The 25,718-nt window shown below is 41.4% G+C and overlaps 2 protein-coding genes across 2 annotated transcripts in view; one reads left to right on the top strand and one right to left on the bottom strand.

The window, feature by feature from the left end:
• Nucleotides 1–351: 351 nt before the first annotated feature.
• On the top strand, nt 352–2,472 carry LOC310939114 (histone H2A.Z). Its single transcript, XM_083903781.1, has 5 exons — nt 352–457; nt 746–823; nt 982–1,095; nt 1,188–1,317; nt 2,081–2,472. The coding sequence occupies exons 1-5, from the start codon at nt 455–457 to the stop codon at nt 2,140–2,142; spliced, it is 387 nt and encodes a 128-aa protein (XP_083759907.1). The 5' UTR covers nt 352–454; the 3' UTR covers nt 2,143–2,472.
• Nucleotides 2,473–12,742: 10,270 nt separating this feature from the next.
• The window catches only part of mllt3 (MLLT3 super elongation complex subunit), a gene marked incomplete at its 3' end in the record, with an annotated part of 52,313 nt that continues 39,337 nt past the window's right edge, over nt 12,743–25,718 (bottom strand). Inside the window, exons 7-13 of the mRNA XM_083903502.1 lie at nt 21,902–21,971; nt 20,891–20,944; nt 19,976–20,114; nt 19,781–19,877; nt 19,633–19,701; nt 17,646–17,717; nt 12,743–12,874 (exon numbers count right to left, since the gene is read on the bottom strand). Coding sequence (XP_083759628.1) covers nt 12,743–12,874; nt 17,646–17,717; nt 19,633–19,701; nt 19,781–19,877; nt 19,976–20,114; nt 20,891–20,944; nt 21,902–21,971 — 633 coding nt within the window. The remainder of the gene's footprint in view (nt 12,875–17,645; nt 17,718–19,632; nt 19,702–19,780; nt 19,878–19,975; nt 20,115–20,890; nt 20,945–21,901; nt 21,972–25,718) is intronic.

Genomic DNA, 25,718 nt, shown 5'->3' with positions numbered 1-25,718 from the left:
TAACATAAACTAAACTGAGTAGTATACTGTTTAAACGTGTATTAATAAAGTCATGATTAAATCACGGAATTTATAAAGAAAGTTCATTTTCAAGAATTATACATTTTAAATGAGAACAAACAAAACAAACGGAATTACTGTGTTAAATTCAGGTCATTTATTTAATTTAAATGTGACGAAAATAAAAGAAACATTGGGGATCGATAGTTTGAATGCGAGCACTACATTACCCATGATTCCTTTCAACGGAAATGTGCAACTTTTCCCGCATAGCGAAGTTTCTCGTCGCTGATTGGCTCTTGCTCTCTATTCAGTTTCCCCGGATAAAGATTAGCTATATATACGGGGACAGTGTAGGCGGGCGTTGTAGTCCAAGCTACTAGCAGTCGGTCCGCGGTTGTAAATCTTTTCGTTTCGGATCCGCAGCGGTGGGAGTTTATTACGCAGATTAAACATGGTGTGTATTTCGTGTTGTTTTAGCGATACATCGAGGGCAAATATACGTACGAGTTGTATGTTTGTCGCTGAGAAAATAACTGCCGCGTTTCATTCATTAGCTGTTAGCCGCTAGTGTTAGCTGTTTTATTAGCCTAGAAGCTAACGTTCGTAGCATTAGCTGCTAACTAGCTTTCTGGCTGTAGCTAGAGAAATGCTAACGGAGCGTTAAACTGTGTCCGCTGTTTATTCGTGGGTGATGTACACTTGTGACGGCTGTTGGCTCACGGGCAGTGTCGATGTTTTCCAGGCTGGTGGTAAAGCAGGAAAAGACTCGGGGAAGACCAAGACCAAGGCTATTTCGCGCTCCCAGAGAGCAGGACTGCAGGTTTGTGACTCCACGTTCATTCATTGACTGTTGGCGGCGCTCGCGCCTGTTAGCAGGGGGGTAACCCCGCTGGTGGCCGCCTCTCGCCGCCAGGCCACTCAACCCTTTGTTTCTCCGCGCCGAAGCCCCGCTCTAACCCCGCTCTCCTCTCGCCACAGTTCCCGGTGGGTCGTATCCACAGACACCTCAAGTCAAGAACCACCAGCCACGGCAGAGTGGGAGCCACCGCAGCCGTGTACAGCGCCGCCATCCTCGAATACCTTACCGCTGAGGTAACGCCGAACCGTAATTGTATTTTTTTCAGCGGGTTAAAACAAACCGTGACTCGTGAAAATGATGTTTAAAAAGTCTGGCTCAATTTCAGGTCCTGGAGTTGGCAGGAAACGCATCTAAGGATCTGAAGGTGAAGCGTATCACACCGCGCCACTTGCAGTTGGCCATCAGAGGAGACGAAGAGCTGGATTCACTCATCAAGGCAACCATTGCTGGAGGAGGTAAATAAAAACACGTTTGTGCTTTGAGGAGTTCAATATTTGTGCTGCTGTTATTCAGAAGTATCTGTATACGGAATACAGGGAATGCTTTATTTATATATACACAGTACTTGATTACAATGGCTAAATGTTTATGTTATGTTGTATTGTCAATATGAATAGTATGCATGTGAAATGATCTATAGTTTAAAATGTTATGTCAACCTCATGGTACTTACAGACTAAATGCATTCATTTTAAACAAGGCTAAGGCTAAAATAGATCTTGTAGTATTGGAAAAATGAGCTGGAGTTTTTTAAAAATGTACTTGTTGCACGAATTGGTGCTAAAATGGCTTGGAGGTAATGAATCTTTACTAACAGATGAGGGGGATAAAAGAATTACAAGGTGAAAATAGGCTGAAACACCTCCAGTATGGTTTGTAATCTGACAATGACTTATGTTATATTATTATATATCTATATTATTAATTTGGTCTATGAAAAGCACACGTAAACACTGGCATAGAAGTAAAGATATTCGGGTTTAAAGGTATTGAACGTGCATAACTTTTTGTTCAATTTGCAAAAGTAAAATCTCACTCAAACCAGTTTAGTTGAATATTGATATTTAGAGCTCATTGCAGCTCTAGTTGGCAAAATGCTGAATGTAACTGAAGCACAAATAGAAGCTGTAAATGTACAAGAGTAACCGTTTTGTCGCATTCTTTGTTTCATATCTTGCTGATTCACTGTTGCTGACTGGTGTGTTTACCTGTGTGCAGGTGTGATCCCCCACATCCACAAGTCTCTGATTGGAAAGAAGGGCCAGCAGAAGACCGTATAACCTGAAGTGCCGAGCTGCGGACGTCGCGTCGCGTGGTCGTTTGTCTTAGATTAGAACACCTGTAGGAGTCGTTTGTGTGGTTGAGCTTGCATTTACTCACCTGGGGTATTTTTTAAAAGTGGCTTCAGAGAAGCTCATTTTTCGTGTGTTTGGCTTTTTTGTTTTCTCTTGGTGCTGCAGTTTTTGTGTCTAATCTTACTTTTGTGGCATTCCCATGTTCAAAGTGGTGTTTTAATAAAGCTCTTGTTTGGGCATCTGCAGTTTTTTTTCCATTGCTCTCTTTCAGTTCTTGCTCGTTCATTAGCTTCTTCTTTCTGTCACTGCCATCCCCTTCCCCACTGTGGATTGGCTTCAGTCTTAATCTTTGCGGGTGGTGGAAGGAGTCGTCATGGCGACGAACGGAATCATTTTTTTAAACGTACAAACCATTGTTTGCAGTTGCATGAGTTGCACAGCATGTCGAGGAACATCGGTTTGAACGAGAGAACTTTGTCATTATTGGGTTCAGAATAAAGGCAACATTTTTACACATTGTGGTGTATGGCTCTGTTGCATGGATTTATCACATTTAGAGACATCTACAAAGGGCGTGTGAGTAAACTGCTTTCTAAAAACCAGTTTAACCAGTGTGACCTGTTTCCCAGCTCTTGCAAAAAAAGGAAGAGTTGGGAAGATTAGAATGTAAAACAAATTTGGAATCTAGATGTTTGACAAACACGCTCTCAGGGAACTTACTGACGAAATTATGTGTAAGTTTCAAACAAACTAACATTGGCTGACTGACTCTGCTGACCTTTACAACGAATCACCACTAGATGGTGTTGTAGCACCACCGCAAATCTACCTCTATGGTCTCATTGATGAGTTAGGGCCTGTGTTCTTTCTTTAATTTAATTTAAAAGGCTCACTTACACCTTGAATTTAATTCTACATCTTGAAGAATAATTTGAAGTAAAAGTCCATAGGGAAAATTAGTGTTTTCAGCTCTTGGGATTTAAGAGCTGCTGGTTTACGGTTGCCAGGTTGTATACGTTCAAATGAAGGATTTCAAATAACATCCTTAAAACTCCCCAACAGAAGCAGCAGTGAATTGACAGAAGCGTGAGTGCTGTGATGTAAAATCTAAAGCTAATCTGTCGATACATCATACAAGTACACTCTTTATTAAATTAAACTATCGCATTTTTAGCTAGGAGGGACGAGCGGTGCTTTTACGTTTTAATTTCATGCAGATTAAATCTTCAACATTTATCAAGGAGGAGGTGGAAAAAAGCAATAGTCACATATTTCTCATTAACAATGAAAGGGATGGAAATTACTTTCTTTGTGGAAGTGAAATCAGATGTGACGTCTTAAAAAAAAAAAGAATTAATGAATAGTTTTTTTCAGCGTGACACAGGCCCACACAGGCTTGTCCAAACCAATCAGACGCTCAGGAGACGTCGGCGACCTTAACCGGACAAATGAGTCCGAGCTCAACCTCGGTGCTGGATCTGCGTCACCTGTGAGGAAATAATGAGAGGAATAATGAGTAAAAAAAAAAAAAGGATCCACATGGGACAGCAGCAGAAGGGCTGGAGACTGTCCCAGCATGCACTGGGGTGACAGTAAATCCACGATGAAGGTGCTGTGATCTTGAAGACTTGTACTAATTAACCTTATAGTTTCACATTTACGCTGAATATTGTATAAGTCCAACTCTCGGAGGAGATTCTGATTCCCTTCACCACGAGTCGTCGTCGGTATTAACATCTCCACGATACGGACAAAGGTGGGGGTCACACCTTCAGGTGAAGGACAATCTCAACCTTCAGCATACCGTACTTTCTGGATAATACTATGGTTCCGACTTTGTTTTTGCAACACTTTGAGGTGAAGTGCCTTCTCTATTCCAACTTGACGAAGAACTTGACCGACCTCAACCCCATTGAGCACCTGTGGGACCAGAACTGGACCAGAGATGGTGAGCCAGGTCTCGTCTAACATCAGACCTCATGAATTCCCCATAAAAACACTTCAGAATCTTGAGGAAAGTCGTCCAAGAAGAGTTGAAGCTCTTAAATCTGCAAAAGCAGAACCAAATCCATGTTAAAGTCCTGTTTGTAGGACACGAAATTAAAAAATTGAGTCTCTTTTTGTATGTTTTTGTCAAACCTTAGCACTTTTTTTGCCTTATAGAGGTTCTCAAACTGTGGTGTGTGTTCCATCAGTGGTACGCCAGCTTCCTCTGGTCAGGGTATGTGTTCTGAGTGGAGCTGAGGAATTTTGTGTAGAAAATCTTGGAGATCCAAGATCTAGAGGTTCTAGTTCTGTAGAAGATCCAGAGGTTCTAGATCTGTAGAATATCTAGAGGTTGTAGATCTGTAGAAGGTCTAGAGGTTGTAGATCTGTAGAAGGTCTAGAGGTTGTGGATCTGTAGAAGGTCTAGAGGTTGTGGATCTGTAGAAGGTCTAGAGGTTGTAGATCTGTAGAAGGTCTAGACCTTTTAGATATGTAGAAGATCTAGATATTCTGTAGAAGGTCTAGAGGTTCTAGATCTGTAGAAGATCTCGAAGATCCAATGTCACTTAACCAGTGTGTGAAGTATATTTGAAGAAGAAGAGGACGATGAGAGGGCAAATTATCTTATTAGGACTAAATCTGCCTCCTGTGAAAAGGCCGTATTTACTCTATTTACACCACTGTTTTATTTCATTTTAAAGATAATGATCTCACCGACTCGGTCGCACACAAAGCGTTCGGATCACCACTGCGAGTCAAAATGTGGGTGATGAACTTCAGAAAGCGCTCTGTGGCCGATCCATAATTAACCTTTTAAGTCTTTAACGAGCGCATTTGTCCGCTCTGCGATTGATGATTTGTTTTGTGGCTCCTGCTGAAAAGCAAGAGTGCTAATGAGGCTTCCCCTGCAGCTCCAGCCGAGCGGGACACCATTCAACCATTAAGTCAATTAAGAGTGGACTGGAGGGGGGGGGGTGATGGGGGGGGGGGGGGGGGGGGTCGGCCTTTTCATTTGGTTCTAATTAAAGTGCAGGAAGTGAAGCAGCGGTGTTCACCTAGCTTCCTCTCGGCTGGACAGTGTCTCCGGTACTCTCTGGAAACCATTAGCACATCTGGCCTCACTGGATGGATTCAGCGCGTCGTCACAGTTACTGTCTCAAGTTTACACAACTTTTACTTTAGCAGATGCTAACGTAGCAAACATAGCCAATGCTAAAATGTGTCGTCGACAGACTTGCCGGCCGGCCACGGATTGGTCAGAGGGTGTCGTCACTGGAAGAGTCGTGAGCGCGACGTCCGACGCGGGAATCAAACGGAACAATGACGAATTGTTTTGATTGATCAGTTAATACGACTTGGAATACCGGATACCTGAGCGGCGCTACAGCTGTAACGCGGAAAAAGCGCCAAAATTGAACGAAAAGCATTTCATTTGAATGTCTGTAGCCGTAAAGAGCCATTTATACACATTTCCCGTGTAGCTTGTGTTCATTTTGTCGGTTGACGGATGATCAAAACTGAGCACTACCACCGTAGATAGTGCGGGGGCAGTATAGAACGAATAGTCCAATGAGTCAGGAAATCGACGAAGAAGAGTCTATACGGGCATTTAAATTCCGTCTATTTTGGATCAAGCACGCAATAAAATAACGTCGTCAATGTAACTTGGCACTCGGAACTGCCCTCTATAGGAAGTATTGTGTATCGTCCATACCAACGCAAAAGACTCATGGAGGTCTGTAGGGTCGTGACGGAGATAACGCTGCTATTAGCTAAACACGGCAATCCTGATTCTTTACCGATCAGATTCGCAAACTTTTTCACGCTAACAGGGTATCCTGTAATCTCGTACAGTTTATGGTCGCTCTCTCGCAAGAGTTTTGCGCATTCGGTCGTTTTGAAAGATCGTTCAGTCGTCACGTAGCCTGCGGAAGACAAAGTTCGCAAACTTTTTCCACGCTAACAGGGTATCTTGTAATCTCCCACAGTTTAACGTCACTCTCTCGCAAGAGTTTGGTGCGTTCAGTCGTTTTGACGGATCGCTCGGTCGTCACGTAGCCTGTGGAAGTTCGCAAACTTCTTCACGCTAACAGGGTATCTTGTAATCTCATAACGTACAGTTTACTTACAGATACCCTGTTAGCGTGTGAATCTGTGACGTCACAGATCGTTTTTTGGTCTGAGCAACCGTAAAGTTCGCCAACTCCAGCCCCAAATGACCGACAAAGCAGATTTAAAGTCAGAGTTTGACAAGACGAGTAAGAGAGTGAGAACATGAGGCAACCATTTGGACGTCTGGGAATTGAAGTGGGCTTTTTTTTCCTTCTTCTTCTTCTTCTTCTTCCCCTCCCCTTCCCCTTTTTTCTTGTTCAAGTTCACACTCGGGTCCATCTGGTGGCAGGTGGTTCAGAGCTGCTGAATAGGCGGCGGTCCAGACTCTGGGTCCTCGCCCTCCATCACACATGGCTAAGTTTATCAGAGCAAGACACAAAGACGGAATCGTCTCTGTCAGGGAAGAGACTTTTGCTTCACAGGCGTTTTTTTTTTTTTTTTCCAGCAAACGTTTGTCGACTCCTTCACTTTACACTGCTTTCCTGTTGCGTTGTGCTTGGCATTGTGTGTGTGTGTGTGTGTGTGTGAGCTCACACAGACGGGGTGGGCTGGCAGAGGTCACGGTTCGCAGGCCCGCTTGGATCCATCAATGGGAACAAAGCAGTGGGAGAAGGAGTCCGTGCCAAGTCCCCCCCCCCCCAAAAAAAAAAAATCAAAGACCAGGTTTAGGATTGGGATTCGCTCCAAAAGCCTGGACCCATTTTGGTGGTGCAGGGGGTCCGCGAGTGGCCGGGGGGGCGGAGGAGTTAAAAACAATAATCAAATCCACCACAGCGTCTGAGGACTGGGTCGGTTGAGAGAGCTGGCTGAAGCTCCTGCGAGGTCCGGCCCTGGCCCCCTTTGAAGTCTGCTTACTTTTGTTCTTTACATAACTTGATCTGATCTCGCGAAAGGCTAATTTGTATGCATTTTTTTTTTTTTTTCGGTGGAGGATAGGGGAATTGTTGCGCCACCCAGAATTCCACAGGGGGGAGCTGACAGGAAGGTCAACACGATTGGCCACAGGGGGGAAACGGGGGGCGACACAAGCACAGCTAAAAGCATATGATGAGCGTCTTTGAGTTATTTGTCGTCGGGGGCGGCGGAGGTGGTCTTCATTTTGCCGTCAGATTCCCGACAGGAAGAGACGACGGCGAGCGGAGAAGGCAAACGTGAAGCTGATTTACATACTTACTCTTCTAGTACTAGCTAGGTACTTAACTAAACTATTGTTGGCCTACAACTGAGTTGATAAGCTGGTATTAGCTAGCACTGAGCTAGTCGTAGCTAGCGCTTATTTTCTAAACTGATATTAGCCAGTGCTTAGCTTAACTATTGTTAGCCTACAACTTAGTTGATAAGATGATATTAGCTAGGACTGAGCTAGTCTTAGCTAGCTCTTATTTTCTAAACTGATATTAGCCAGTACTTAACTAAACTATATTTAGCCTAGAGCTGATTTGATAAGCTGGTATTAGCTAGGACTGAGCTAGTCTTAGTTAGCTCTTATTTTCTAAATTGATAGGCAGTGCTTAACTATTGTTAACCTACAACTGAGTTGATAAGATGGTATTCGCTTAGCTAGGACTGAACTAGTCTTAGCTAGCTCTTACTTTCTAAACTGATATTAGCCAGTACTTAATGAAACTATTATTAGCCTAGAGGTGATTTAATAAACTGGTATTAGCTAGGACTGGGCAAGTCTAAGCTAGCTCTTATTTTCTAAACTGATATTAGCCAGTACTTAACGAAACTATATTTAGCCTAGAGCTGATTTGATAAGCTGGTATTAACTAGGACTGAGCTAGTCTTAGCTAGCTCTTAATTTCTAGGCTGATATTAGCCAGTACTTAACTAAACTATTGTTAGCCTAGAGGTGATTTGATAAACTGGCATTAAACTGGCATATGGGTGGATGTGATTAACAATTGGTATCTTCCACACCTGCGAACTTTCGACTTGGCACCACCAAAAATGGGAGTTCAGATTCTTAAAGGTAACGTCAGGTGACATTTTCAGGACAAAAAAAATGAACGTAGATGTTTTTCTTCCTTCACTTTCTTCTCTTTTCCTAGACTAATTTTGTGATGGTTCTTGGCTCAAGTTCTTCTGCCGTTTGTGAAAATCAGCCAACCAAGAATCAGCTCACTGGAAAAATGTCAGTTTTTGGAGTAACCGGAGAATGAAATTGTTTCTTGCAACCATGCTGTAATAATTTGCTCGTATGGCATCATGTACCACGCCCGGGCGAGCGGCGTCAGCCGAGCAGGAAACTGTCCTTCCAAATGGAGATGAGGAAAGTGAAAGTGGCTGCTCAGACTCCTGGATTAATTTAAGCCATTTTCCTCCGAGAGAATGGAGCCGAGGGAGGAAAAAGGAGGGGGGGGGGGGGGTAACGGAGGAAGAATGGAGCCGGTGGGCGGGTGGGTATGGTTCAGAGTCCAGGGGCAGTCAGCAGGACATCCTGTTTGAGATTCCAAATACAATTTCCTCCAATCAAAAGGGGGGAGACAGTGGGCATAATCTCCCACAGAAGAGACATTGATTGTCACCCTGGCACGAGGCCAAAAGGCTGAGGAGGGAAAAAGGCCGACCCCCCACCTCCACCACCTCCACCACCAGCACTCGTCTTTCCTCATGGAGCCTGTGGACGACAATGAGCACCTCGAGGAAGTCATTAAAGCTCAAGGTTAGATGAAAAGTCTCTCCCTCCTCCTTCTGTGAAGGCAGCTTCACGCGTTTGACTTATGCGCAGAGAAGCAGGTGTGGAGCTGCCAGAGGAAAACATGATGGAGATGTTCATAAATCAGGAGCTGGAACATTGTTCCTGCCACCTGAGCACCGACGCCGTTCCCACAGGTCAGCAAGTTCCTGACAAACGACCTCAAGCTGTCGAACGAGATGAAGGAAAAACGGGCGCCAACGACTCAATAACGTAAAGAATAAAGAATTCGGTCGTGACATATCTTTGCCTTCGCGTGTGATGAATAGGTCGTGATAGCTTTTTTTGCCCTGATGGACATTCAAGAGAAGACGGGTTCCTGGCACTTTTGGTGTTTGTTTAACATTCCAAAATCCAGAAGCTACATGACGACTGAACGATCCGTCAAACCAACTGAACGCATCAAACTCTTGCGAGAGAGTGACCATAAACTGTACGTTATGAGATTACAAGAAACCCTGTTAGCGTGAAAGAGTTTGTGAACTTTGTCTTCCACAGGCTACATGACAACTGAACGATCTGTCAAACTCTTGCAAGTATGACCATAAACTGTACACAATACAAAATTACAAGATACCGTTAGCGTGAAAGAGTTTGCGAACTTTGTCTTCCGGAGGCTACATGACGACTGAACGATCTGTCAAACCAACTGAACGCATCAAACTCTCACGAGAGAGTGACCATAAACTGTACGAGATTCCAAGATACCCTGTTAGCGTGAAAGAGGTTGCGAACTTTGTCTTTTGGAGGCTACATGACGACTGAATGATCGAACCAACTTAACGATCTGTCAAACTCTTGTGAGCATGATCATAAACTGTACACAATACAAAATTACAAGATACCCGGTTAGCGTGAAAGAGTTTGCGAACTTTGTCTTCGAACTTTGTCTTCCAGAAGCTACATGACGACTGAACGATCGGTCAAACCCACTGAACGTATCAAACTCTCCAGAGAGAGCGACCGTTAACTGTATACGTTACAAGATTACAAGATACCCGGTTAGCGTGAAAGAGTTTGCGAACTTTGTCTTCAAACTTTGTCTTCCAGAAGCTACATGACGACTGAACGATCGGTCAAACCAACTGAACGCACCACACTCTCGTGAGAGAGTGAACTGTACGAGATTACAAGATACCCTGTTAGCGTGAAAGAGTTTGCGAACTTTGTCTACGGGATTGCAACCCCCTTGAATCAAAGGCAGTCTGAATTTCATGCTCATACCAAAAGGGCACATAGCTAGCGTAGTTCCCTGATGTAAAAATATATACGAAAACAAAGAGAGAATCAAGAGCAGTAAAAAAAAACAGAACTGGAACGGATCTGCACACAAAAACCCCAACGCCTACAAACTCCTCTGCAGTTCTTTTTAAACATCATTCTGCCGTCAGCGGGAACAGGTCGTTCCAGTGCAGACCTGTGGAGAAGAATGACGTGAAGCTTCTTCTTCTTCTTCTTCTTCTTCTGCGCCCACAATAAACGGAGAAGCTGGACGACTTCCAAAGCTCTCCGCGGATCAGACCACCCACCAGAGGATGAATCCCTGTAGACTCCTACAGGGGCTTATACTCAAAAATCATTTAAAATGTTCATAATAAACATATGCGTTGATGCCAGGTAATATATTCTTGGTTATATCTAGCTTTTTTCTGACTTTGTAAACCCGCTCACTCCTCTGCACCAAACCCCATAGAGAAAACGAGCAGCTTTCTAGTGGTGCAGGACAAAACTTCAAAATTACCCCTTTAAGGGATTCATACATCACATATATAACGTGATATACAAAAGCAGAGGTTGAACCCGACTGTGCCGTAACCGGACAAACGGCTCCGACGCTGCACTTCACACATGTGGCGCTCGCCAAGTCTTCTTCTGCACTCAGGTTTCATTTGGTTTGGACAGCTGTGGCCCAGAGTCGGGCTTCTTCAACAGAGACGATGGGAGCTTCGTCTCAGCGACAATGACGCAGACGCCGAGGCATCTTCTTCTTCTTCTTCGCCCCCCATTTTTCTTTTTTTTGCCAGTGAGAAATCCTCCACCACGTTTAATTTGCCGACGATGAATCCGATCACGCGTGAAAACACACACACTCGTCGTTGCCCGAAAAAGCAGTCACGGCCATTAAAGCGATGTGAATTACACATGTAACACACATTTCTGTATAGAAATCAAGCCAATTATGAACTTTAAATTCAATGTGTGCCAGTTGGAGACAACCATGCTTCATAATTGGTTAATTGTTTTAAGTTAAATTAATTCAGAAAATTGTGTGTTTTTTTTTAAAGTTTTTGAAAAGCTAAATAAATATAAAGCTAAATATAAGCTTATTTTAACCGGAAATAAAAAAAATAAGGTCAATAATGATAGCATATTAAACTAATTAAATAATGAATGAGTTTGTTAATGAATTAATAAACGACTGAATGAATTAGTTAACGAATCAATTGATTATAGCACTGAATAGTTTTCTTTATAATTTGTCATAGTTGGTTTATTTTTTAAGTTAAATTAATTCAGAAAAAGTTTTTGAAAAGCTTTTAAATGTCACAAAGCTGCTACATAAGTTTATTTTAACCAGAAAGTTAAAAATAAGTTTGACAACATCATGTTATAATCTCGTAGTATCTGGTTCACACACTAGAATAGCATTGAATACTTTTAAGAGCGTAATTAACACACAATAAACAATAATTAAATAAAAGTAAAAGATGAATTACGCTGACAAAACTTTTAAAAATACGCACAGATTAAGACATTGCTCTGTTTTCTGGCTCAGTAAAATCATCAGTCTGCAATATCCTCACACTACCAGTAGGGGGCAACAAAGCTGGACGTTTGGTATTCTACATGTTGAAATTTGAATTCGAGTAGCCAAGTAGCTTAGCAACTCCTCAGTACACTTTGTCCTCAAAGTACACAAGAAACTGTAAAGACAGAAGACGGGATATAAAAAAAAGGAACCAACTGTTTGTCCGCTGTTAAATTAAAGGTTTAAGTTTTGATTGAACTTTAACACAATAAATACAAGATCTTGTTGTTTTTTTGTTCTTCTTAAAAACCCGTTACGGAACCTGTGAATCCACTGATTTGACTTTGGACACCGTAGTAAAGTAAACTGCAAATTTAAAAGTTGTAACACACGACAGAAATTGTCTTTTTTTGTGTGGAAAGGAAAAGAAAAATCACAGATTTTTTTTTTGCTCCTCAGTCTGATTTGGTTTTAATTCAAGTCGGTAAAACATGGTTCGAGTGATATATCCATGATGTGGAACTGTAACTGTGTCATGAAGTGCTTTCACAAAAGTCTCATTCTGCTGCTGCTGCTCTTCTTTCTTTTTCGCCATTTCACACACACACACACACACACACACACGCCTGCAAATTAAATTCAATAAATAAGACATTTTTTCTTTTTTTTGTAAGGCAACGCTGACCATGCATTTGTCACAATGTACAACAAACCAGGGAACAGACATGGTAACAATATGCACATTCATTAAGAGCGACTCCTGTTTTTTTCCAAGGCTTTCTCTGTGATCTCCTGATCCACCGCGCTGGACACACACACACACACACACACACACACACACAGTAGCTGGACCCAGCCAGAGCGGGGGAGGCGTTTTTTGCATTGCATCCAAAAAGGATTTTTTTTTTTTGTTTGTTTTTTTATTATTCAAGAAACGTCAGAAAAATCAAAAAGTGGCGACAGAGACAGAGAGAGTGTGAGAGACAGAAATCCAGATCCAGATCCAGCAGCCAGCTGCTGCTCAGAGGCGTCAGGACTCAGGACAGGCCGGAGGTTTCCAGGTAACTCTGCAGTTTCCTGACTGTACTTCTGTCCAAGGAGCAAAGGTCGAAGTCAAATGTAGTGTTTGTGATGTGAAAGTGTCCCGTCTCCTCGATCAGGTTCACGATCTGGAGGAAAAAAAAACACGGCAAACAACAAGAGGCAACAAGAGTTTAGTTTTTCTCAAAATCGTCACAGAAAGCAGAACCGGGACCGAGATACAGACGTTTACGAAAAAGACGGCAAACGGGGAGGAAAAAGTCCCGTTTTTCTTAGCGCTAGGCACGTTAGCGGCGGTTAACGTTAACGCACATTAGCACACATATCGGTATCGGACACAAAAAAATAGTTTCGGGACATCCCTGGTATCGGACCGATACCGAGTCCCATCCCTAACATCAATGCCGTCGACCTTAACGCATGTTAGCGCATGCCGCGTTTCCATGACGACTGAGCGGAAAAAGACGCGCGTGATGCAATGTTTACGTGACTCCCGATTGTTAAAATGAGTCTCTAAAGTAACGCTAAACTTTAAAAACAGTCACACATACGCAGTACACGGGTACGCTAGTTATTTGTAGCGCTGCTCTTTTTGTTCAATAAACAGACCGCTCCAGTTTCCACAGTAGGCGCGCTAACAGTGCTAAGCGAGCTAACGGCGCTAACTGGTAAACGGTGCCCCGACTCCGGTGCCTCGGCACGTAAACATGACGTCATGCGTTAATGTTAACAGTTAAAACTAGTGAATCGTTAATTGGAAAGAGGACGTCTGCTGCCACCTAGTGGTGGGAGGATGAATAAATCTACACAGTGCTTCAAAGAACCGATTGCAGTATCGCGCACGGCATGAAATATCGCGATATGTTAGCGAATCGGTACTTTCTTACACCCCCGTTGACAAGCATGTCACGCAGCGCGCGATATGCTAACGTTGATTTATCCATGTGCGGAGTTGAGGTCCTTCATGTTACGGATGGGAATCGGTAAAGGTCCGATACTAACGATGTCCCGAAACCACTTTTTTGTGTCCGATACCGATATCAAAAACTCGAGTATCTACTGATACCGATATTATTCCGATCATTCTGTAATTTTTATACCATTTACGAACGTAAGAAGCTGTTGACAACACATTTGTGCCGAGTCATTTCAAAGACATAACTCTCTAATAGCCCAAACATGACTCAGCTAAAAAGCATTTGCCGATTTTTATTTACATTTTTCTTTACAAGCATGCGATACTGTATAAAAGATTATTTTCTTTTTTCAGATCGCTTTCAGAGCTTTTATTCTGAAAAAATAAGACGCTATTCCAAATAGATTGTGTTGCTGGAATTGACTGTTAATTTAAACTAAATGCTCAGTGTGAAAACTAGAAATAAAAACTCTGCCGTTGTCATGGTAACAGACAGGTCTGTGTCTGTAGAATAACTCCTTGTATGTGTGAAAGAAATGATGCAGAATAAATATCAACAGTACGAGTTGTTAGTTTAAAGCAGCTAACGTGGGTTTCCGTTTGTGACTGAAGACGTTTTAAAGCACTTTTGTCACTTTTTAACCCTTCATAACAGGAAGTAGAACAGATCTAGTCGCTCATAATGGAAACGCGTGTTCGTGTGAGCACAGAAGCGGTTTTAGGTGAGTTCTGGTCGTGTTCACACTACACCAGCTCCCCCATTATATTTAATTACACGGCAGATGTTGAAGTCACATGACTTAATCATTTCCATCTCTTGTAACAGGAAGTGGAGAACGGTCGGTGAACTCTGGGCTTAGATTAACTCTGATTACTGAAGTTTGCGCGCGTGCACGTGCAAGACGGGATTCCAGGGGGCGTCTCGTTAGGAGGCTATAAGATCCATTCGCGCCGTAACGCGATCGGACCTCGAGAACCTGAGCGAGGGAAAACATGCGATCTCTAAGGTAAAGCCGGGTTAACCGGATAATTTATCGCATCCAGATGACGGCGCAGATTACGGGAGGATCTGCGACAGTTTACGGCTCCTCCGTTAATCCCGCGCATCGCGGGACGACGAAGCAGGAATGCAGCTGTTCAATCTCAAAACATGAACTCCACTGAATTAAATCTTAAATATATTTACTTTAGCTTCGCGGCGACTGAAACGGAGCCAACGCAAACAAAAGGAGTCAAGAGATTTCTAATAAAATCTACTCAGATGAGGAGCGGCCACTTGTTTTGATTAAGATTATGCGGCATTTAAAGTAGTTTTTGAGTGTTTTTTTAAAGGAATTAAAGCCAATTTTCTTCATTTTCAGCTTCTTAAACGTGAATATTTGCCGGTTTCTTTGCTCCACAGAACAAAGAAGAAATTTTTCCAGGACGATGACTCGATTAATGGAGAAAATACAAACACGTACTGTACTTTTACAGGAGCCACCTTTTATTTTGAAACTCCTAAAACACCATTTGTCCAGATGTCGTCTCAACAAAATAAACCAAGCTGATCCTCCACACGGTGAACGTTCTGTTTCCACAAAGGAAATAAAATACAAAAAAAACTGTGCCGAGTGAAGCGTTTGTGCAAAACTCTTGTGTTTTTAGATTGTTTTTAACGGCTCAAAGTGACAATTTCGCTGCATAACTGAGGGTAAAATAACACACAGATTATGTTTGTAATTAAAAATAAACATCGTTGTCGTTATCGTGTGAGACGAGGACATCACAGAGAGACAGAAGAAGAAGAAGCTGCTGCTGATGCTGCGTGAGACACCAGGACTCGCATGAATTCCCTGAAACCAACACGACTGCCAACGTAAACACACACAAACGCACTCTGTTCGCTCTTTACTTGGCAGCCGTCAAGTGTCTGCATCATCCTTCCCTCACGCCCACCTACGCGCTCCTTTAAATGTGTGAAGTGCATTGTGGGAGAAGGTGGGAATAGTCTAGCAGCAGCAGATGATGATGATGATGATGATGATGATGATGATGAAGTGGCTAATGCTGCTTTTCCACGATACAGTTCCAGCACGGATCGGCTCGGCTCTACTGCTTTTCCATTAGTGATAGAACCTGGTTCTTCTTTTTATTTTAAGCACCTGCTCTGACGAGGTTCCAAGCTAGCATAGCCGATACTAAAATGTAGCGTCAACAGACTGACGGACACTACAAGAGTCGCAATTGCGACGTCTGACACAAGAATCAAAAGCGAACAATGCCGAACTGTAGATCGGTTAAAAAGACTTATGTTGCTTTTCCGCCACCTCGGCACAGCATAGCACGTCAAGGTTTAGTTCATTTTCCGTGACTGTAGCACTTCCTCAACGTGGGCGGAGTCATCATAGCGGGGCCCCGCTGCATGAAACTGCCGTGGACTTTGTTGTTTTCAGTGTAACTTAATCGTTCGAACCATAAAAATATAAGTTCAGTAGAGCTGAAACGATTAATCGATTATTAATCGTCAACTATTTGATGATCAATAATCCGTTTGAATCGCTTTTTTTTGGGATGATTAAAACAAGATTTCTTCTTAAAATTTTCTTTGTTTCTTTGCTCCATATAAACAAAGAAATCATTCAAACTGAACCATTTTGGTTTGTGGACCAAACAAAACATTCGAGTCATTTCCAGGTTTGACAAACACTGATCAATGTTTTTTTAACATTTTATGGACCAAATGATTCATTGATTAATCAAGAATAATGGACAGATTTATCGATTACGAAATGAATCATTAGTTGCAGGTATAAAGTTCTGTACTTAATGGAAATACGACCGAATGGCTTTCGCTAAATACACCAGACTCCTCTGTGAAATATTGAGATTTTAGACGTTTTCTTTGCTAAATGTTGTTAGATTAACGCATGTTTTCAGGGATTTTTTAAGTCTTTTTAACTTTAATCTACAGTTCGGAGTTGTTCGCTTGGATTCTCGTGTCTACGTTCAGTCGTATTTCCGTTCAACTCATCTTTGTGACTGATTCTAATGATTCAGTTACGCCGAAAACGACTGCTTTGAGCGTCGCTAGCTTGTGCCGCACTATGAGGGCCCCGCCCACATTGAGTCGTGCTAAAACAGTATTGCGGAAAAGTGCAATAGCATTATTTCCTGTAGAGGGCAGCGTTGCACCTCTCTCTCTCTCTCTTTAAAGCCTGTTGGACATTATTAGCAGAAGAAAAGGACAATGAGGCCACGCTGTAACAGTAATATCTGCTGACTCGTCTGAAAACTCCCAGTTACTGGTGGGTGTTAATGTCAGCATCAGGCTCTCGTCTTTTTGTTGCAGCAGCAGTTTTTTTTTAATGCGTTTTTCTTCTGTTTTTGTTTTTAGACACGTCATCTAAAGTAGCTGCAAAATCCACATTGAAATGAAATGATATTAAGAGTTTGAGCTCAGATTGAATGACTTTAAAGTCCCTTTTTATAGACTTCTAGGAAGGAAATTGATGGAAAAAGATGGATTAAACAAGGTTTTTAAAGTCTTCACCTTCTGGAATGTGAATATTTTCAGGTTTCTTTGCTCCGTACGACAAAGAAATCAGTAAATAGCTGTGATGCAATAACGTGCGGTGCTAGTAAAGGGCATAAAAGTCGCGTAAAAAGGAGATAAACAGGCCGCACATGCTGAAATGTTATATATTTACCGTGATTTCTACTAAAAAATGACACATTTCTCCAACTTTTTTGCAAAAAACAAATCGATTGAGTGTAAATTTTGACAAAAATACTGCGTTCATCCAAATCCCTGCACATTTTTAAGTGATAATATAGATCAAAGACATCAAAGAATAGATCAAAGACATCAACGAATAAATCAATGACATCAAAGAATAGATCAATAACATCAAAGAGATCATTTGCACAACGCTCTGGAGGTCGTCGTCGCCAAAAAGCTCTGACGCATAATAGAAAAGTATTTAGTAGCGGGAATAGCTCACCTGTTGCAGTATGTGACCTTCTCTTAGCGTCATGAGTCGTTTGTGCAGCTCCACCAGCTCGTCCAGGTAAGCCTACGACACAGAGCGACACGGTCGACGTCAGCTATTATTTATTTATTATTTTATTTACAACACATTTTTTAACACAGAGAGCACATGTTGACCTCCTGCATTCCAACACACAGGAGGGAGCACACGCTTGTGTTCGACGCGTCTCAACGAGTTTAATCTTTTGATTTATAGACAAGATTTTTCCCCAGAGACGAAAATACAGACGATTAGTAGTAAAAAAAAAATATTCTGCTCACATAAACTCCATTCCATGTGTCAAAAAGCTGTTTAATCCTGGATTTAAACAGGATTTTTAACCAGTGGGAATGAGTTTCATTGGCGTTTCATTCCCTGAAGAAATAAATCAATGCAAAACATACAGAGGTTTTATCGGCTCTGGCTGCGAGCGGCTTTAGTGAACACACCGTTAACGTAACCGTTAGCCATGAACGTTTATAGCCGAACGTTAACTCTCTAAAGCTCTGGACAGTGTCCAGTGTTTTTTTTTTTTATTTCATTCTGACTTCACTTTATAGAGAGTCTTAAAAATGTCCGGTCACCGTCGAGTTTGAACGAGGGACTCGAGGAAAAGATATAAAACGACAACGACCTGAACGCCGTTAACGTTGTTTTGTTTCAGGTGAGTTAGAGTCGTCACGAGTGAATAAAAAAACGCCTATCTTCAGTTCATCCCAATTAAAAAAGACGAGATATACTTACTAAAATTTAGTGTAAAAGAAGCTTTAGATCAGAGGTCTCAAAATTTAATTATTTAATAACACTTTTATTTTGAAATTCTATGAAAAATCATCACAAATATTTGTATATATAATTTTTTTCCCCCATAAAGTTGGAATTTTTTTTCCAGTGCCACATCAAAATAGAATATTCTGCTCACATAAACTCCATTCCATGCGTCAAAAAGCAGTTTAATCCTGGATTTGAGTTCATCCGAGTGCACAGATATACTTGTTAAATTTAGTGTAAAAGCAGCTTTCGGTCCGACGTCTCAAATTTGCAGCCGCCGAGTTACTTCTGTACTCACTTTTGATCATAAATACATCGTTTATTAATTGTTTATTAAGCGTTCCTAATCAAAACAAACACTTTTATTTTGAAATCCTATGAAAAATCCTCACAAACATTTGTAAATATCAGTTTTCCCCCCCATAAAGTTGGACTTCTTTTCTCGCAGAGACAAAAATAAAGAGAATGAATGAAGGAGTTAGTGCTCACATAAACTCCATTACACGCGTCAAAAATCAGTTTAATCCTAGATTTGAGTTCATCCGAGATCAAACCCCCCCAGATATACTTGTTAAATTTAGTGTAAAAGCAGCTTTGGATCAGACGTCTCAAAGTTGCAGCCACTTCGTGTCAAGTTATGAGTTCTGTATTCATTTTTCATCATAAAGGCATATTGTTTTTATTGTTATTAACTGTTCCTTATCAAAACAAAGACTTTTATTTTGAAATTCGATGAAATAGCCTCGCAAATATTTGTAAATTAGTGCTGGGCACTAGGTTAACGTACGGAAAAAGGATGTCATGTTTTACGTGCCGCGACACCGGAGTCCAGGCACCGTTTACCAGTTAGCTCCATTAGCTGCATTAGCTCTTTTAGCGGCGTTAGCGCGCCTACAATAGAATAAATACAATACAATAGAATAATACAATAAAGTTTTGCGTTCCTTTACTAATTTTTTACAATACGGAGCCACGTAAACATGACGCCACGCGTGTTTTTTCTGGTCAGTCGTCATGGAAACGCGTCATGCGCTAACGTTGACGATATTAACCGCCGCTATCGTGTTAATGCGCCCAGCACTATTGTAAATATTGTTTTTTCCCCATGAGGTTCAGGGGAATTGCATTCATATACTTTTTAATCGTGTTTTACACTGGAAAAACAACAGGAAGTGGCGGGTCACGTTACCTTATCACAGTCTAGGTTTTTGCTCTTGTCCTGTTTGCTCTGCTTGGTCGGACTCTTCACTTCCAGGATCTGACAGAGGAAAACAGAGTAAATCAGTCGTTCTGATTCTCTTCCCAGGCGTGAACTTGTGACGCGAACTGATTTTTACCTGGTTGTTGTTGGTCTTTAATAAAGCTGGAGCTTCGTTACGGGAGGGCGGTGAGGGCGAGGAGCTGTCGCTCTCACTGCCGTCACTTAAACTGACCCTGGACGGGAACAACAGGAACAACAAATGAGTGAGTTCATCAAAATACAAGATAGAAGGTTGTAGCACGCTAGCTGCTAACAAGCGAACGTCGCCAACCTGCGCTGGTGATGTGTGATGTGCGTGTGCGCCAGCCGCTCCATGTCCGAGTCCATGTCGTTGTCGTCGTCGTCCTCCGAGTCGTCGTCGTGGTCGTCGGAGTGAAGGTCCTGCATGACCGACTGCAGCGGGCCCAACACTGTGCCACAAACAAACACACAAACAAACACAAAAAACAACTTTGGAATCACGTATTTTTTACTTTGTTGTGACAAAATAAAACATGCGTGAAGCAGCAGACCATGCTGTGTAGTGGGAGGACGGGATGGTGCAGTGGAATTCTGCTAATTTCTCATGGCTGTTTCACATAGAACACAACAACGCTAACCATTTAGCACCTTTGTACTTACAGTTTCTCTTTAAACCTATCGTTTAAATGAGCTGATTAACAAAATAAATGATATTAAGTGCCGTTAGAAACATTATAAAGTGAGAAAATTGGTACAACTTAATGGCTAGACGATGAATCTGTTTCGTAGCATTATGCTAGAAACTAGCAAAAATAAGACAATGGGGATAAAATGAGTGCGTTTCCTGGAATATTATGTTCCAAATCAGAGCTGAAGCTGATAAAAACCTATGTACCTTAATGAATCATGGCAATTAAACCAATTCTAAGTGATCAAAAATCAGTTTAAACCCTATATTTAACAGGCGAGTCCATCCCTTGTTCGAGGACATCAAAGAATAGATCAAAGACATCAAAGAATAGATCAAAGACATCATATAATAAATCAAAGACATCATAGACATCATCATCACAACGCTCTGCAGCGTGGTCGTCGTCACCAAAAAGCTCTGACGCATGAACGTTCATGCAAATACTAAAGTACTAAATATATATATAGATATATTGTTATATGTACAGTATTCTCCATGCACATGTGACCACTGTGGGCGTGGCCTCAGTGTTACCTGTGTGGGTGGGGGCAGGGAGAGCCACCCGTTTCCTGATGATGAAGTCCACAACTAGATCCAGAGAGAGAAAAAGAAAAGAACGGCAAACACACAAGCAGACGTCACCGTCGAGGAAAGAAGCTGCCACGATTTGGGCCACACAGAACATTCTACACTCCATACATGTTATCATTATTCATTTATTTCACTATTTTTTTTATCCCTGAACTACATTTTAAAGCAGTTTTTCCTCTATATTCCTCTATAGAAATATATGACTTATGTAAAAACAACGTATTTTATTAGAAATAAATTTTCTCGTGTGTGACGAACTGTGATTTTTACATCGTTACTGTCAATATCATGTATTTATAGTGCTAATTGTGTGCGATGTTTCCCATTTGTTTTCACTTAAAATACTTTTTTTATTGGGACGAGTGCGATTTGATTTGCGATATAAATTTAAGTCGAACTTAACGATAAATCCTCCCTCTGGAATGGATTTAAAACAAGATATTACAAATATTACCACCACAGAAACTATTAAAATACTAACGGCTATACTCTTAATACAAGAAGGAGAATTAAAACGTGTAAAACATCTGTTTTTAAATTGCGATTTTGATCTAAACTATCATATTTTTTAACGTATTTTCTTTAATATAATATTATATCTCATAACATATATTACATGTATATATATATATATATATATATATATGCACATATATACATGTGTGTATATATATATACACATATACAGTATATATATATATATATATATTTATTAAATAATAAAAAAAATATTTTAAAATTAAAAATGTATATGAATATTATATAATATATATATATATTTAATATTATTTATTATATTAAATATTTTTCTGTTTTCTTATCCTCCAACAGTGACTCCAAAAAGCAAGCGAGCAACACTGACTATATGACTATAAGGATCATTTTCTGAATGAAAAAGAAGAAAAACTAAAATGTGGAAATTCGCTGGAATTGGAGTGTGTTCCAGACATTCACCTTGTCGTTTGTGGTGGCTGGGAGCAAAGCCTGAACTGGAGCTGGAGCTGGCTGGACTGGGCTGTTCCGACTGGGAGGAGGAAAAAGAGGAGAAAACGCATTTAAAAATATAAAATACACACACACTGTACAAAAGACACATTAGCCGATACTGGATCAACACGAATTTATTCTAACTCGCTGTAAAATGTCACCGAATCACGAGAATTAGCATTAAATGGTCTGTAATTATAGAGCAGTGTTGTCGCCATGGCGACCGTTGAACACTTAACAATGTACACACAGCACATTTTCTATTATGCATCATTTGTGCAGCGCTGTCACAAATAACAGGAGCAATTTTGGGGTTAGATTAGAAAAGCTGGGGTTCAAACTTTGTATAGCTATTAGCGGTATTTTTATATTAAAACATCTTGAATAATATGTTTGTTATTTGGATTAGAACGATGTGACAGAAAGTTGGTCAAATATGATATATGTTATGAGTATAACACATAAAACGAGTTTAAAACAAAGCCACGTTTGAAAACATCGCACTACGTCGTTGGTCTCGAGCGCAGACGTCTAAAGAAATGTCCATCAAGAGTTCATCGCTATTTAAGTCAGATTTTAAGAGCTCTGCTGAGGCCAAACTCCTGAACCCGACGAGTACATCGCAGTGACATTTACAAGCCAGTGAGAAATGCTTCCAAACACACACACACACACACACACACACAAATAAAAGCCAGGAAAGTGCATCATCGGCCTCAAACATGCGAGAAACAAAAGAAATCAAGTGCAGATGTGACCTGCTGGCAAACTAAGACGCACACAGCAAGAAAAACCCATGTATACAAACCACTACTACTGCATTGTGATCACACACACACTCTCACTCTCACACACACTCTCACTGGAAGTGGACTGAAACTTGGAAACGCACACACACACACACACACACACACACACACACGCACGACATTACATTCACCACATGTTCCAGAAAAACCCACAGACGTTTGTGTTTCAAGAGGTAAAAAAAAAAAACTGTGTTGTATTAGTGGGAAAAGCTGTGTAAGGAAATATGTTTACTTCTCTTGGCCAGTGAGATTACACACACACACACACACACACACACACACACACACACACTCGCACACACACACACGCCTTGCTGATCAAAGCTCCAGATAATAGAAAACAGAGGTTTATGTTATCGTTCATTATTATTGTCTACGATACAGCGGGGAAGTCACTGCACAGTGAGGGAAAACCACTGTGGTGTTTAGACGAAGTGTACGTTTAGTTTCAGTCACATTTATTAACTTAACTTGATGTTTGTGTTGTGTACATGTACATGTACATGTGTGCTTTATGACGCAGTTATTATTATTATTATTATAGTATGTTCTGATGTCTTACTACAGCAAATCCAGGAAATTTTTAACATTTTTATTCAAGATTTAACCAACCAGCTATTCAACAAACAAGTCCATTTAACAGCCATCCAACCAAACATCCGACCAGCCAATTATCAACCAACAAGCTGACCAGTCAATTATACAGTCATCCAACCAAACAACCAAACAATCATCCAGCCATCCATCAAACCGTCTGACCATCCAGATAGTCAGTACACAAACTAAACCAACCATTTAACCATCGATGCAGCCATTTAACCAGCCAACAGCCATCCATCAAACCAACCATCCAGCCACCCATACAACCAGCCATTCATCCATCGAAATCAACCAGCTATTTATCCAACCAACCATCCAATCACACAGCCATCCATTCCAAAACAACCAACCAGCCAGCACAGTTAACCAACAATAAAACCATCCATCAAACCAACCATCCAGCCACCCATACAACCAGCCAATCATGCAGCCATCCATCCATCCATAACATCCAACATCTAACCAACCAACCATCCATCCAATCATCCAGCCATCCATCAAACCTTCTGACCAACCAGTACACGCACTAAACCAACCATTCAACCATGAATCCATCCATTCATCCATCCAACCAAATCACACAGTCATCCAACATGCAAACTAAACCAACCAATCAACCATCTGCACATCTATTTAACCCGCCGCAAACCAAACAGCCATCCATCAAACCAAAATTCCAGCCACACATCCTTCCATCCAACATCTAACCAACCAACCATCCAATCACAGACATCCGTCCAAACCAACCAGCCAGCACAGTTAACCAACAATAAAACAAGCCAATGAAACAGCCGTCCGTCAAACCAAACATCCAGCCACCCATCCATCCAAATCAACCAGACATCCATCAAACATCTAACCAACCAACCATCCATCCAACCAGCCAATCACACAGCCATCCATCCAAACTAAACCAACCAACCATCAATGCAACCGTTTAACCAGCCAACTAACCAGTCATCCAACCAACCAGCTAAACAGCCATCCAACTAACCAATTTAGCCACCCAAGAACTTTTAAAAAACAAGTCAGTCAACCAAACATCCAACCAACCAGCTATACAACCAAATATCCATCCAACAAACTCATTCTTTCATTTTCAGCCTCCCTATCTTGCACTTTCAACAGCTCCATTGGAAACATCTTATCTGAGTGACGTCTTTGGCTTTCGTCAGATTTGTTTTTTTTAAGCCTTCACCGCTCACAGAGCACCATCAGCTCAACCGCTAACGTGAGGTGAAACTGCGACACAGCGTCAGCGTGAGGGAGTTTGAAAAGCAAAGTTACAAAAAAGGCAAAATCTGTGGCTGCAAACCAGAGAACAAATTGGGGAGAAGTGACCAAACATGAGCGACCTGAGAGAGAAGGGGGGGGAGAAAAGGAGGATAAAAGGCAGAGTGACTTCAATGGTTGTCACCTCCTGCCAACAAACAACACACATCTGGTCTGTTGGTTTATGGGACAGCTCCTTCAGAGCGCCATAAATCACACCACCACTCCTTTTTAGGGCCTTTGTCCTGTTTCACTAAAAGCCACCGAAGCTGCGCTCTTCAAGGACAATAAATAGTCTTTAGCTGTAGTTTACTGGCATCTTTTGGACGTCTTCTCTTAACTCTTGGCACAGTTTGGACAAACCCCGCCTCCCCCCCCCCCAACACACACACACACACACCAAAAAATAAGCCAGCAAACAAGACAGAGCTGACCAGCACTATTTGGTTTGCTTGTCTAATTCAGCGGGGGTTGTCCAAACAAAACTGTTTTATTGTGAATTAAGAAGCCTTTCAGTTTGACACTGGATTCTTCAGAGGGAGCCGTTTATGCCGCAGTGTTGTTGTTTGCAGCTCAAATGCTTTATTAAAGGATGTCGTGGCGATTGAAGGCCACGTTTATATAAGTTTATTAGTAATAGTTTGCGGAATAGCACAAATATTTCCACACATTTATGGAGCGATTCCACTGTAAAAGCCAAGGTTTTTTTACATTTAAAAGGTGCCATATGTAAGAATGTGGCCAAAAACGGTTACTACATCCAAACTCAAAATACCAAAGTCTTTTAGGTTTCGTTTTCTGACGTAACTGGCAACCCGTGGTTGCTCGGCAGCCGAGACTCTACTGACTGCAATGATTGGTAGATGGCGGTAGGTGGCGCCACATGAGGCCAAAACATGATTTCAAAACATAAACATGATTTGCAGTCTGCAAAATATTTTTTTTAATGCAAATATTTTGTCTGTACTGTTGTTGTTGGTGAGTTCAGTTTGTTATATGAACATTATTCCTGAGTCTCTGTGACATATTAGGAGGATTTTATGGCCAGTTGATTTAGATTTATTACATAATGCACCTTTAAATTCTCTGTCAATGTAAAACTG

This window comes from Microchirus variegatus, assembly GCF_963457635.1.
Source record: "Microchirus variegatus genome assembly, chromosome: 2".
Lineage (NCBI taxonomy): Eukaryota > Metazoa > Chordata > Actinopteri > Pleuronectiformes > Soleidae > Microchirus > Microchirus variegatus.
This window is presented reverse-complemented; position numbering and strand designations above follow the sequence as displayed.

Bases quoted from the DNA above. Each gene is read 5' to 3' on its own strand.
- LOC310939114 (XM_083903781.1), top strand. The intron at 1,096-1,187 runs GTAACGCCGAAC...GCTCAATTTCAG, and splicing joins TCGAATACCTTACCGCTGAG to GTCCTGGAGTTGGCAGGAAA. The intron at 1,318-2,080 runs GTAAATAAAAAC...ACCTGTGTGCAG, and splicing joins GGCAACCATTGCTGGAGGAG to GTGTGATCCCCCACATCCAC.